The 15,579-nt window shown below is 35.6% G+C and overlaps 1 protein-coding gene across 8 annotated transcripts in view; it reads left to right on the plus strand.

Moving 5' to 3' along the window:
• The window catches only part of DENND1B (DENN domain containing 1B), a gene marked incomplete at its 3' end in the record, with an annotated part of 254,700 nt that overhangs the window by 201,165 nt on the left and 37,956 nt on the right, over nt 1–15,579 (plus strand). For 7 of the 8 annotated variants that reach the window (XM_082425576.1, XM_082425578.1, XM_082425579.1 and 4 more), the window contains 5 exons: nt 132–222; nt 6,587–6,627; nt 7,346–7,414; nt 11,545–11,601; nt 12,449–12,556. In XM_082425576.1, the coding sequence (XP_082281702.1) occupies nt 132–222; nt 6,587–6,627; nt 7,346–7,414; nt 11,545–11,601; nt 12,449–12,556 (366 nt within the window). Of the gene's footprint in view, nt 1–131; nt 234–6,586; nt 6,628–7,345; nt 7,415–11,544; nt 11,602–12,448; nt 12,557–15,579 lie in introns of those variants that run through there. The other variant, XM_082425583.1, reaches the window with a different exon arrangement.

Raw genomic sequence — 15,579 nt, forward strand, 5'->3', positions numbered from 1 at the left:
GTCATGTATCTGTATGTGTGTACACACATATGTGTGTAATTTATATGAGTGTCTGCTATTAATATTTTTGTTGTAAAATTAAATCTTTTAAGTAAAGGAAAATTAACATATTTGACACTTTTTAATTTCAGTTTATCGATGGTCGACTGGCAAAACTAAATGCAGGAAAGGGTTTCTCTGATGTATTTGAAGAAGAGATCACTTCAGGTGGCTTTTGTGGAGGTAAAGACTAGTTCCAGTGAGATTATCCGTTTTCTGAATAACAATTATCTTGATATTTGCACTTGTGTCTCATATAATCTACTTCATAAACAACTATTTTCTCCTAAATATCTAATATCTTAGATACATTTTTTTCATCTTATAAGAACTATAGTATTAACTTACTTTGCCTGGTATGTTATTCAAGGCATTAAGGTGGTCTCATGAGTTGGTAGTGGTTTGCTTGGATAGTCTCTTAATATTACTGGAGATGAATATCATAGAAATGCAATTAGTTTGTATTTTCCAGCCTCCTGACTAGTTTTCTCCACTAGAAAACTACTAGTGATATCTACTACTAAGAATTAAAGAACTGAGATCGTTGTTGGTATAGTAGATTTTAATGTAGTCTAGAAAGAAAGGTTTGAACACCACAGCTGCTTCTGTAGTAAGAGTGTCATTGTAGAAGTCTACCTTTTTTTTGCTTTGCAGACCCTGCAGCGTTAGGAACAGACTTTTCAGTTTACTGTCCCATGTTCTTACACTTGTCACTGTAATAAGTGCTCACTTAAAGCAGTGGAAGGAGGCGTCTTATTTTGTATGTGTGACACACCGTTAGGTGATACCCCATTTTTATTTAATATAATTAACTGTAATATAATTGAACGACTACATTGTTTGAAATGTAAATAATTCAGACAGTGTTACAGTACTTAGGAAATTAATGACTTAGGGACTGAGACTCTGTACATGATGTTCCAGTACATAGTCCTGATTCTGGCAGAGAATTTTGCTTGAGACCTTGAAATGTCCTCTTCATTCTTTCAGCCAGTATTTGCTGAGTGTTTCCAGTGTACCAGGTGCTGTTCTAGATTTTGGATGGACTAAACAAATAATCCCTGGTGTGTTCATTTTCACCTGGTGTGATAGTAGTTTTTCCACTTATATGTAGGTTTAGTTTAGGAACAAAAAAGCCTTTAGTCTGTGTGTGAATAAATAGTTGCTAGCATTGAGAAATAAAATGTGAAAAGACAAAGAGTAATAAGTCCTCATCTACAAATTTCCCCAAATTTAATTTTAATCTTGAATAAGATTTATTTTTGCACCACAAAAATATAAAAACCATTGAGATCATTTGTTCATTATAAGAGGTACAGATGAACTGAGCAGTTATGGACCTTCCTCTGATGTAAGCATAGCATTTCACTGAAAGCTTTCAGCTTTGGGAAAAACTGTTTCCTTGACTCAGCAAGTGAGCTGAATGTGGAATCATTCAGCTCCTTGCTCTCCTCAGCTTATGGATAAAAATTTAGCTTCAATGGAACTTTTGTGTTAAAATAAGGCTTTTTTACTTTTCAACTCAGACAAGCAAAATATTGTCAGCTCGTGGACGAATTGCTTGAGGCGCCTACCCAGCATTTACATACCTGCCGTCTCATTATCGCTATGACCCGTGGGGCTAGTATCTTATATGGGATTGAGGATGACATCGTGTGACAGTAATAGGGTGGAACTATGATCCTTTTGTGTAGTGAAATTCTGTAGTCTTCACCATTGGTCCGCAGACCTCTGTAACAGAGTAGAGGGTAGGTGGCTTTTCTGGTGGGAGGAGGGTCACCAAATTTTTTCACGAAAGGTCCTGCTGTTTAAAAAAGAACAGAAGAATGTTTATCACCAGTTAGCATCTGATTTAGAGACTGCTGCATTTTCAGTACAACTTAATGCCAACCACTTTGTTGTTCCTTCTTAAAATGGAAAAGGTTTTGAACTCTTATTTTACTTTAAGGCACCAATACTGATCCAAAAGGAAAGCATCATTTAACAAGTATTCATTTCAGTAGGTACAGCAAGAAAGTACACTAGAAAATGATGCCTGGCTGTCAAGTGTTATTCTTTTAATTATTATATTTTAGGTTATTATCTTAGAGATACATAGAGATTCTTCTTAGAAGAAAATAAAGCAAAATCATTAGAATTTGAAATAAAAAGGCGAATAATCTTTTAAAAATTAGCATTGTTCTTACTAATGAGATATATGTGTATGTATAGTTCCAAAAATAGTTCCTAGAAGTCTGCTCCAAACATTTGTCATCTGGACTACATTTGTGAGAAAGAATAGGTCTGAGATACCGAACTGGTGTTCGAAAAGTAAACTGTTATAACTTTCTCGTTTCTCTCATAGTTACAGTAAAAGTTATGATAAATGTTCATACTTATTGAATGTTAGTATGTGGTAGAAGCTCTTGTAAGAGCTCTCCAAGCATTATCTCACTTAACCCTCACAGCACCCTGTGAGGGACTTTGAGTAGGTTGTTTTTTTTTGTTTTTTTGTTTTTTGTTTTTTGGTGTAGCCTTATTTTTATGAGGGTACCCACCTCGATAATTTGCCCAAGGTCACACGTGACCGCCTGGCTTCAGAGCTCCTGCTTTAGTAACTGTGATCTGTTGCCTTCTTATGATAAGAGATCTTCTCAATTAGAAGACCTTCAGTAAACAAGAGCAGTGCTCAAGCCTTCTCTGCTCTGATGGATAAAAGCAAAATTCCTGTCTCTTTTGAATATCCTTTGAAGACTTTTTAATATATAAAACCTTCAGAAAGATCACTGTAGGAGAAATCAACATTCACTGAAGCTAAAGAAAAAATCATATGTTCCTTTAAGCAAAAATAACTGGGAGATTTTAGACGAGCATCTCATTTCTCCTCTTTCTATTCCATTACAGTGGCAGTTTATATACTATTTTTGTTGCTAATATGCATGGTTATGATAAAATGAATGTGAGTATAGTGGAGCTGTGTAATTACTGAGGCTCTTGTGCAGCCCATCACATGTAGAACATCTAGATTCACATTGGGTCTAGAACTGTGGTTAACAGCTGTGAACGGGTGTGGATTTTCCAAAACGCTCCTCTGTCCTGTGAATCCCTGTGGTCAGAACTGTTAAGGAAATCCATGTTACTCCTGCTCCCTTTCATGGGAGACTTGTAGAACATTCAACCTTATCCTAAGAGGAAAGTAAAGAGAATATCAGAAAATGTGTAGAGGGAAGAATATCATAGAGGTTAAAAGGTCATCAAAGAGACCACGAATAGGACAAAGGATGCAATTAGATAAACACAAATATCGGTCTGTGTGAGTAGTTAAGAACATGTTTTCTTTCCCCATAACTTTTTAAAATTGAGTTACAATGTTATATCAGTTTCAGGTATATAACATAGTGATTCGGTATTTTTCTAGATCATGCTCCATTTAAAGTTATTATTAGATATTGGCTGTATATTATACTGTGCTGTACATTACATCCTAGTATTTTGTTTATTTTACAATATACCTAGTAGTTTGTACCTCTATTTTTTTTCATTTAAAATAAGACTAGTTATTAAAAATCCACATCCAGTTTTCTGAACTTTAAAAAGGAGACACATTTTCAGGTTGATTTTACATAGAAGTGTGTGGTTACGCTCCATTAATAGCGTTGGTTTCTTCATTAGTTTCCCAGCATAATCTGATCAGTCTTGTATTTATTTAATCCTATTTCTTTTTTTACTGACTGGTTACCAAAGAAATCTGAAGGGGTGGTAGGTAATCATTAGTTTTAGTGGCATTTTTCTGGCCTCACTGAACAATTTAGACCAATTTACATTTTTTGGTAAGTGACTGCAGGTTACTGGAATTTAAGCAAATATATTTGAAGAGAAAGTCTTTGCACAAATGAGAAAGATATTTTGTCCTTGAATGTAAGAAAATCACTTGTTTGATTAACAAGTACAATGTTAAGAATTTCCTCAATAATGCTTATTATTTCCATAATCCAGTTACTTTAAAAGAAAGACTGAGGGTTGTTGGGGTGTTTTTTTTGGCATTTAGATTTATTTTTTGAGAAGAAAAACAGCCTTTTTAAAAAAACACACATCATCAGAGAATAATGTGCTTGTCTCATAAATTTTGTGGAAATAGGAGCCTTCAGACTTAAAAGCACTAGAGTTGAAAGAGACAATTAGCCTTTAAAAATTTTTTTACTAGGAATCTACCTAGATTGTACTACATGTTTTCCTATTATCTTAAGCTGTTTACTTAGGGACTTCCTATACCACATGATTCCACATTATTATTACAAGTGGTTCTTAGTATCAGCTGTTTCTCCTCTAGGTATCAGCTTTGAGCAGCCCCCTTTCCTTTCTAATATAACCGCTTTGAAGTCATACCGAGGAAATCTCTATAGAACTTAACTCTTCTCATATTTTATTTAGCAATCTTAAAAGTTGAAAGACTAATGAGCCAAGAATTAAAATACCTAGATTCTTATTCTTTCTCAATTGCGATCTTTGTGAACTTGGGCAGATAACCACCTCAGAACCTCAGTTTCCTCATTTGGCAAGTTATTTGTCAGAATAACTAAGTTGATGGTGTGCTGTCACATGCTACACGTTGCAGCTGCCACGTTACAGACCTAGTCCCAGTGGCACGGTTCACAAGGGCAGAGTGGCCTGACCCACAGACCCACTGGACTGCAGAGCCCACTTCCTTCCCGTCCAGCTGCTCTGCCTGTGGTACCACCTGCTTGGCCTATTTTACAGGAGAAAGATGCAACTCAAGTCATATAACGCAGACAAAAACATTCTGCAACCTGTAAAGAGCTGCACATGTATGAGCTATTTTTATTCCTCACAGCTTTCTCCAAGAACTGACCTTTCTGTAACTGCTCTGAAGTTTTATGATAGTTACTTTCTTTGTGGTTCAGAGGTTTAAAAAATACGTTTTCTGGAATGACAGGTGTTCCAGAATGCTAAATAGTTATCAAAGAGTAGTTGGTGTTTCTCTTTCCACTTTCTTAAATTCATTTTGGGGAATGAATTAAAACACTTTCCAGAATACTATGCATAACAACCAAGTTTTAAATATGTGATTTCCACACAACCATTTTTAGCAGAGAAGTAAAAAGTATATGAACTGATGAGAATTTTTAATAGAGAAGTAAAAGTATATGAATAATCTGGATGAAGACATACTGTTTATTTTTTGTTAATAAGATCTCCTTGAGAAATAAATTAATAGAATAACTTGGATTTTTTTCATCATTTTACAAGGGAAATAAAAATTTAAAAATTTTGGTCAGGCTGTATACTATCTGAAACTCATGCCCTTTAAGCAATGCATAGGCTATTTCAGGTAGATACATTTTGCTATAGTCATTTCATAAGATTAGAAAAATATGATTTTCCTCATATTTCTTCTTCCAGAAAAGGTACAGTGCAGTGCTGAGTAGTAAGAGATGTTTTTCAGAATAGGGGTTGTTTCTTGATACTTCTTTGAAATTAGGGAGAGATTTTTAAGTATAGGAGTGAATCCAGAGCTGGAATTTTTTTGCCTGCTGTTGATTAGGGATGCAAAGGTAACAGCTAGAAAGAAGTTCTTAGTGTGCTATAACAGCAAGGTGATGCATTTGTTAAAAAGCCACAGCTACACACAGGAGGAGAACACAGTCTACTTTAGGGATCCTTTGTACTGGGTAGTCAGTCTCTGAGTAACCTTTGTTTTTTTCTTGTGGGAGTATGTAAGCATTTAAACAACCAGGAAGGTAGATGAAATGTAACTAAAGTCAGCTGATATAAAACAGTACTTTAGTTGTGTGGCTTTCTTTTTTTTTTTTTTTTGCCTTCTTATATCATCTTATTGATTAAATTAATTATCATATTTGGAGCCAAATATATGACTACTAGTTTTCCTAGGCCCGGTTGTGTCAGCATTTGAACTTTCTGATAACCATGAGGAGGTACTACCATATTTCCTTGGGTAGTATCCTTCAGATTTGGATTTACAACTAGAGAATATTTTCAGAACATTACTGCAGCTTAACTGCCTCAAAGTAAAATTTGCTCTCAATTAATACTAACGTCTAACAACCATAGAGGAATCTTTTTGGTCCTCAAGGATCTTTGCATTTCTAAATTTCCTTCTAGTTTTTTCCTTTCCTTATACACTTTAAATATTGTTTTAAATGAACCTAATTGTATAAAAGAGCCAAACTTTTACAAAACAACATAGACATAAATATTAAAAAAATCAGTTTAAAAGATGTAGGAATTTTGGATTTCGAAAGAGAGGTTATTTTTTCCCTCTGAAAGTAGTGTTAGAATGAAAGAAGATAGAATAACATGTTATCTTCATATATGAGTAAAGAAAAAGTAGTCTTAAAAATGCTAGTTACTATTTTCCTAAGAATTAGAGCACTTATTAGTTCTTATGGTGAATTGCTTCTTTTTACAATATTGCAGATAAATAAAATTTGCCTACTAAAATCCTGGAAATACTAGTTCTTGATGAATTTTGGTTTATGGATTTATTTTTGATCAGATACTCCTGACATCTTATTTTTATATATTTCAGGGAACTCGAGGTCATATCAGCAATGGGTGCATACAGTCAAGGTAATAATAAACAGTCACAGTTTCTTTTTTTTTCTTTCACTCTAACATACATGGGAAAATGTTCAGTTCAAGTATACTGTTTATGTTTATACTGTTTATTGGCAATATTTGAAATGTTTCTATATTTTCTCACACTTTAAATATTTTTATTTTATGCTTATGGTTTGTTGCTACTTATAAAGAAAATTTTAAAATAGAAAGCTGTTGTCTTTCCGTTTTCAAAATAAATGGCTTGATTTGAAAAGCAAGATTTTACTGTCACCTTATAATATATTCCAGAAGAAGGAGTTAGGCGGAGTGGTAGGATTTGATGGAAGTTTTATTATTTCTGGTAATGTGCTTTTGTTAATATGATTATTTAAAATATAAAACTCTCTGTCACAGATTGAGACTTTATTACTGAACAGAGAAACAGATGATTGTATTTCTTTTTTATTAAACTTTAAATATATACTGGTCATATTGCCCAAGTCTGCCTAAACTGCAAAGATGAAGGGATTTTATTATGCCAATTAAAAGAACAGAGTAGAATGTTTACATTTTGTGTGAAATTACTATAACGTATATAAAAGCTTGAAAACATTCAACATGAAATAATTTTATAGGTCTTTCTTTAAGCTGTGAGTAAAGCTCTTTCTCTGTACTATTAATAATGCTTTGTTTTCAGGACAATCTGGCCAAAAATTTTTAGGACTGTGTTTCTGTTTTTCCTTTGCAGAAAGGAGGCGCATTTCTCAACACAGCAATGACCAAAGCAACCCCCGCTGTGCGAACAGCATATAAATTTGTAAGTTCTCTTTGGTGTTTAAAAGTTCTACTGGTAAAATTTTATAACATTTTCCTAGATGATAAACATGTAAATCCAAAACCTTTTCTATTTTCCTTTAAATAAGCTTTTAAAAAAATTTAGAGTTAATATTGACTGAAGCAAACTCAATTATTAAAATTGTATCATTGTCCAGACAGGATATTTCCTTTGTATAATCTAAAAACGGTTCTTCATTTTATTTCAAAGCTATCAGCAAAATTGTGCCCTCAAATCGAAACAGTCCATGATGAAGAGCCATTTTTAAAGATTTGATTCTTTCATTTAACAACGTATTTTAAATTCTCATTGTGCACTTGAGGCTTAAGTAGAAAAGAATTTTTAAAAATATGGCAAGTTCTCTTCCCTCAAAGATACTTTGACTCTCCAAAATTAGCATTCTTCAGTGATACCCCATGGCTTGCAGTAAAATAATAATGATACCAGTAGCAACCACAATAAATAAATAATTAACAAAATAAAAATCTCTTTACTGTGATAACTGAGACCCTTCAGGGCCCGGCCCCTCCTGCATCCTGTTTCATTTCCCCAATCCCCCAGCCTTGGTGTTTCCAGACCCTGAGCTCCTGTTCATTTTGTGAATGCAGGGCATTCTTTTCTGCCTCTTTATTCTTCACAAGCCGTTCCTGCTGCTTTTGGGACGTCCTTTTCTTGGCTTCTATCCACCTACTAAATTCATCCTATAGACGTAGTTTAGTTTAGACATTAGTTCCCCTCAAAAAAACAGTCCCAGCCCCACACAAAAAGAGTTTATATAGCCCTTCTGTGCTTCCACAGGACCTGTGGACAGACCTCTGCTTCAACACGTGTTGTGTCTGTGCATCTGTTATCTATATAGGAGATTAGTAGGAGCTGGTGGGTTGGTACTCAGTAAAGCTTTCTTTTAAAATTCAATAGGTCATATATATATTCTGTATTTCTAAAAATATTCCGGGCATTAGTTTTGATTTTATAAGAATTTATCTTCACATGCTTTCTCAGTAATGAATCGATGTGATTGAATTAATGATAGAATAATATGTTTTGATAACTTTAGAACTTATGTTCTTTCCTTAACTTATAATTTTGATATATATGTAGCCACCATTTCTGTTTAAAAAAATCTGTTTCAAAGGTGATGTTTTATAGTAGCGAGGCTAATCTACAGAGTGGATTCAGAGATACGGAACCAAATCTCTGAACTATATGATGCCTTATCAGGAAGTAAAAGTAAGAAGAGGTGACGTTTTGCCTTGGAAGTGTCAGCCTCTGCCTTTGTTCAAAGCCTTGCTAGGAAAGCTCTCTGAGTAGATCACCTTCTCACTCTAATTAATACTGGTGGTTTGATCTATATACAGTTTTTGAAGAGATGTTAATTTTTCACAATGAAATAGCACATAGCTGCCATGTTAAAAAAATCGAACTAATGTTGAGCCTCGTTTTCCACATTTAAGATTCTAAAAAGGTGTCACAGTCAAGTACCCTTCATTTTGATTCCTGAGAGAATGTTCAACATTTTCCTTCAGGCTTGGAGAGGTTATATTTTATTGTTTTGCTAAATATGTGTTCTTCTCCTTAATTTCACTCGTATCTTCCATAAAAGCACAGAGATAAACATATTCAAAACCCCATTTGTTATTTAAATTTTTATCCTTCTAATCAGTATTTTATTTTGAACCCTGCTCAGCAGAACAGTAAAATATTTCCAAATTTAAAATTTTGCTCTTTGGAAGATTATTCCCTAAGTTAATTTCAGGCAAATTAGAATATACTTAATCACTTTTAGCATTTGTTTTGTGATCAGGTTGAACATGAATCAAGAGGTTTGGGGCAAGCAGATAAGTCAATCTGTGACCTTCATGGTTGTACCTAAAACTCTTCTTTCTAGACTGCGCACATTCTGAAATATGAACTCTGAAATTCCTCCTTTGACCACAGATTGCTATGAACAAAACTCCCAATTTCTCTTGTATGGTATAACAGGATTTATTTACCTTGAAGTTCTGTAGATAATACATTTTTTAAAACCCTGGGAACCATGTTTTCAACTGTTTTATTCATTCAGCAAATCACTGTCATGATCTAGGCTTTGTACTAGATCCTGTTATTGGAGCCGTTCAGGCACTGTGAGTAGGAGAAGGAACTGTCCCTGCTTTTGTATCTGTATCTGTATTGCTGTGACTCTCGGTGCTTTGGACGCACTACAGAGGTACCGAAGATGGATTCATTGAAGGAAATAATGATTTTGTCCTATACTTAGAACTCTTTTCTATGCTTAGAACATTTTTCTATCTTATATTTTTCCATGCTAATAAGGAGCCATCAAGAAAACTCGAGTTGACATACATATCTTCTTATACCTCTAAAAATAACAGCAAAGTGAATACATATTTGATTTGGCTAAAAGATTTTCGGAGTCAACTTTCTTGTTAGGTCTTTGCATTTTAAATTATTAGCCAAAGCCATATTTGCTGGGTGCTTTTATGCAGAGAATACTTGTTCGTTGATAAGTTTCCACTTGATAAATTGAAAAGGATAGAGAGATCCTGTACCCCACCTTCCGGAGGGTCTGAAAGAGGTCAGTGAGGGGGAGGTGGGCAGCAGGCGTGTGAGTGAGTCAGCACAAGGATTGCAGACCGTGACGGACACCTCACTCAACTCTGTGCATTAGAAGCATCTGAACGATGAGTGTGAATCAGGTGGGTTTTGAAAGAATAGAGGATATTTAGGTAAACTAGAATATAGTCCAAATGTGAGTAAAGATACATGCAAATTTGAGGAGATTAGAACAGGAACATTTTTGAGGGGGGGTAATTATGCATTTTTACCTAACGGGAATGTAGGCATTAGTATAGGACCCTTGAAATAGATTCCGTGGCTTTACCACTAAAATAATGCATGTGAAAATGCTCTACTGATTCTAAAGAACCATGGAAATATAATTTGGTGTTATGTGGCTTTTTAGATTATCTTTTGCTGTGTCTCATATGTCTTGGTTTTGCCTTGTTTACAATAACGAAGTAACTGTTCAGTTCAGAACATTTCTTGAGCACTTACTGTATGCCAGGTGCTTGCTGAGTACTTCGGATACTAACAGGTCCCTCTTCCCCTCCGTGAACTTGGGAAGACCCTTCCTGGAAGTAACTTGGCTTCATCTGCATGACCTGAGTCTGTAGAATAAGACTCACAGTGCCTTTTCTTTCGTGAGGCTTAGATTCAGTGGATGTATTTTAAAAACCTTAGTTTCTCCTTCTTCTTGGGAAGAAGATGGGAAGAAGTTGGACTTGGACCTGGATTTGAATCTAGGCTGTGGAGGCTTATACCCTCTGAGTCACTTTCCTATTTGTAAAGTGTAATAATAATAGTACTAACTCCATAGCATTGTGATGATTAAATGAGGTGAAGCAGGCTCGGTACCCAGTGCACAAACGCCGAGGAAACGCAAAATAAATGTGAATTTCTTTTCACTTCTTCTGTGGTGGGAATTTCCAGTGGGAATTGAGCTTTTCTGAAAGTCCACCATGGTCTTCAGTTCACTCACGCCACACGGGAACCACGGCGGGACCTCACGGCCTCCGATGCTGAAGCCAGGTTCCCCTGGAACATGAACAGAGCCTTTAAATTGTTAAATAACTTGTAGTTTTTTCCAGGAAAAGTGTATATGACATAGACACAACAAGACTTGTGTCTGCCTATAAAAGCACTTTATAAAGTCGCCTGAGTTTCTTAAAGTCCGGACATTTGCCCAAATAACCTGCTGCTGTGATGTGCTTTCTCTTTTCCTTGCACATTTGTCAAAGTTTCAGATTATGGCTGGGCGGTAGTCATCTGGTGGCCTCTTGTGCTTTTTAATAATTTAGGAGGCGGAATAGGCTAACTGCTAGCCTTTGTATGATTCCTGTGCAAACAGAGACTAATCATGCTTTCACCACCTCATTTAGGTGTAATAGTGGGTGGTATGTGTCTCTGAAAATAGAGCTTTAGATTATAATTTTTTCTTTCTCTCTATAATATGAAGACTTAGTAATTTTCATTAAATGGGATCTCATGTACTTATTCCTTAAATGTAATAGAAGCACGCTGAGCCAGACACTGGTGTTATCATTTTCTAGGCAAAGAATCATGCAAAGCAGGGAATAAAGGAAGTGAAGAGTAAGCTGAGACACAAGGTACGTCCTGTGCTGCTTTTCATTCTACCTTGATTCTTGCGTTAGTTTGAAGCTTATGCCTTACAAATCACACGAGATTTATGTTTTTAATGACTTTTGAAATATGCTTAGCCCTTTGTTCAAGAATGCATTTTTCATAACAAGCCCTCTGGCAACTATCTGCCATTCTATATGCACCCCCTGAATAATCTCTTTATTGTCTGCATATTTTATCACAGAGCTACCGAGATCTTCAAAGATGCTTTAACAGGATGTATGTTTTCATAAAGTTGATTGCCTTGATATCACAATTGAAATTCTTGCTTCAAGCTGAGATTTTTTTTTTTTTTTTAAAGATGATCTTTGGTGCAGAATTAAGACAGGAATGCCATCGTTCGGCTTTATAGGATATTTCCAATAGTAGCTACTTTAAATTGAAGAATGTTCTTAATTTACAAAGGTGTATTTGAATCTGTGAATATTGCATATATGTGAATAGTTACGTTTATGTATATGTGTGTTTGATTTGATTACATATAATATCTTTGCAGATTTTATCAGTTGTTGTGTTTTGAATTTCTGCCTCTGGAGGGAAGAGACTACTTAAAACTTTCATTGTAGTAATGGAGAGTGAGCGATCTTCATATAATTTTATTGAAATTCTTCAAAAGAGTCAGATTATTTTGGAATTTATTAATTCATAATATAGAAAAATGCATTTTCTTCCTAAATAGGTTTTTTTAAACTTATACCCCAAGTGTTATTTTGTTATTTGCATCTGTATCGGATACTTTATCTATTAAGCAAAAAAGTTGAGTAATAAAATGAGTATTTTAGAATAACCACTTGTATGCTTCTTCACGTGTAGGAAAATGAGGACGATTATGGGACTTGTTCTGGTTCTGTACAATATACGCCCGTCTACACGCTACACAGTGAAAAGAGAAGAAACCTAGCAAGGCGTAAGCTTGCCCAGGTGAGGTTGTTTACCCTCCCATCTCCCAGATTCTAAAGTCATGCAATTCCAATCAATTCTTCAGGAAAATTTGGAACCCATTGATTTTTTTGTCATATGGTGAGAAACCCTGCATTGACGGTCAAGGAGGTGAGTAGGTGGCGTCCGGGCCGGTAAGGGGGGCCTGGGAGCCCAGGGTCCAGGTCCCAGTCTGTACACACGTCACTGGGTCATGTCCTCCTGGTGAGCGGAGAGAGACAGGGCAGTGCGTGGTTGCCCGGGAGCGGGGGTAGCTTATTGATGGCTTCCTTGACTACAAAAGTAAGATGAAACTCATACGTGGGGATTTGACTGCTAAAGTAATCTGTAGAAATTAGAATATGAAGTAATGTATGTCTGTCTTTTTCTAAAGTGAGATATTTTATTTGCTATCAGTAGTTAAAGCTTCTGCTTGTATCTAATGCTACTTAAAACACTGTCCTAAAGTAGGAAACGGCCCAGGATCACAGCTGTATGTGCCTCTGATTTTGCATCATACGTGTGTTGCTGCTGGTTTTAAGGAAGCAAAATTTGCATACACCAGATCATACTTTAAGTGGTCTTAGAAAACTAGCTTGTAAAAGGAATGCTCGAGTGGATTATAGTTACGAAACCGTGGAACTGGAAGCAGCTGCAAAGCTTCATTTATCACAGTCACCAAAGTTTACAGTTGAGGAAGTTGGTAGCCGAATGGTCCCATCACTCACCTGAAGTCTTGTAACCAGTTAGTGGCAGGGCTGGACGAGAGCCCACCTCCGGTGCTCAGGTAGCTCGCTGGATGTGCAGACACTCGGTGCAGGCCTTTCCTGTGTCTTTAGGAATGCGGAGAGGGCCCCAGAAGCGGTGCTAAAACCTCAGCCTTTGTAAAGAAGACCCATTCGTTCGGTTGTTCAACAGCTATTACAAGTGCCAGACACTTTTCTAGGTATTTTGGAAAAACATATAAAATCTCTGCTTCAGGGGGCTGTTTTTATAACATACGAAGTGCCTTCTCTATGATTTATCCATTTGTTAAGCTTACGTTTTCATACATTAGTATTGCTTAACTGCAGCATATTGGTCATGAATGCTAGTTGCATGACCTGAATTGTTTCAATGAAATAATTATTCCACAAGGGTAGGAGACTTTTCTGGCTACCACCATTAACTGGAAAACATTTATTAACTTGTAAATTAATGATGGATTTGCAATCAATTTCTTAATTTTTCTCCCATCACTAGAATGTTCATTTCCTGTTTGTCCTCAAGCTTTGACATCTTAAAAACTTTTCCAGAATGTTTACTGCCTTAATATTGGATTAAGCACTTACATTATATTTATCATGATAGATTTTTATGTGAAAGAAATGTGGGAATCTTTGTTACCTGCAGGATGCTTTAAGATAAAAAGCAAACACTTAAATTGGAGAAAGCCCTGTTGTAAATGTCAGTTTTAAATTAAGAAAATTATTTTTCTCTCCTCATATTTAAATTTTTAAATCTGCCTTTTCTTTAACGTGGCACAATATTTTTATGATAATTTAATTATAAAATACATTATTGATTTCTGGTTTTGTTTGTTTTCTTCGAATTCCTAGAGACACAGTTTCTGATAGAGAAAATTACATTAGGTACTAGAAAGCCTTACAGGATAATAGGTTACATTCATCACATACTTACCCTTAATCTTCATGGCTGTCACTTACTGTAATATCATTAGTGTCGTTATCTGCATTCATTAGTTAGCATTTTTTGGTTTTCAGGTGGACATGACATGACTTTAACAAGAATTAAAAGAAGTAGGGCTTATTCTTTTGAGAATTATTATTTTCCTACTTGGTATATAGGAATTTGTTAAACCAACATATTTAGATTTATTGTGCAGATGCTGATAATGTCTGCATAACAATCTTTGCGAGTGATAAATACCTGAGTTTCAGGCAATGTGTATACCCAGAATATGTTTCTTTGTATACATCTGTCCCATTATGTAAATAGATACATATATCTATGTATATGCATGTTAACAGCTAAATTTTTTGAGTTTATATTTCAAACCGTTTGCAACCCAGTATTTATTGTAATTTAATTTTTTGCTTTTGCTTGTATTTTTTCCATAATTGAAATTTGATAGCTTTAGATTCACATACACACTAACCAAAGAGGTAAATTTCAGGCCCTTTGGCAATTCTTTTGCTTGCTACTTTCCACCCTTACTTTTTTTCCCCATAACTGCCAGAATGCATGTTTTCTTGCAATACTAATTTTACTTCTTTGAGCTGAAAGTTTTAGGGCTCTGAAATGATAGCCAACTTGTGGTCAGCAGCTTATTTATAAAAGCAGACCATGGTACATTCAAATTGAAATTGTCATCTAATTCCAGATCTCAATTATTTCTTTAATTTCATAGTGTTAGCAAACACATACAAATGAAATACGACAACAGCAGGGCATTTATTGTGAGGATCTAGATGTTCCTGCATCCACGTGCAGGAGTGTATATAGACCTCTGGGAGGATTGGGACTGGAGAACGGGAAAGCAGTCGGGGGAGAGTATCGACCCCACCATCTTCTCTGTCTGTCTCACCTGGTCTGTTCTCTCTGCGTGTTTGTTCACTGTGCATTCTGTAGATTGGCTTTCTCAGCTCCTCTGTCCCTTCACTGAGCTTGCAGGCCCTCAGTTCAAACAACTGCTAGAAATGGACCACATATACATATGGCCACTCTTTTCTTTGGATTCCTTTCCCATATAGGCCATTACAGAGTATTGAGTAGAGTTCCCTGTGCTACACAATAGGTCCTTATTAGTTATCTATTTTACGTATAGTAGTGTGTATACGTCAGTCCCACCTGAAACTAACACAACATTGTGAATCAACTATACTCCAAAAAAATTTTTTTTAATTTGGATTTAAAGAAAAGAAAGAAATTGACCACAATTCCCAAATCCAGTTTCTTGAGGAAGAACGTAATCAGCCCACATGGATGGGGCATTAATCCTTGGCTCCGTCTACTCTAGCCAGAGA

Source organism: Balaenoptera physalus (genome assembly GCF_965194825.1).
Source record: "Balaenoptera physalus genome assembly, chromosome: 1".
Taxonomy (NCBI): domain Eukaryota; kingdom Metazoa; phylum Chordata; class Mammalia; order Artiodactyla; family Balaenopteridae; genus Balaenoptera; species Balaenoptera physalus.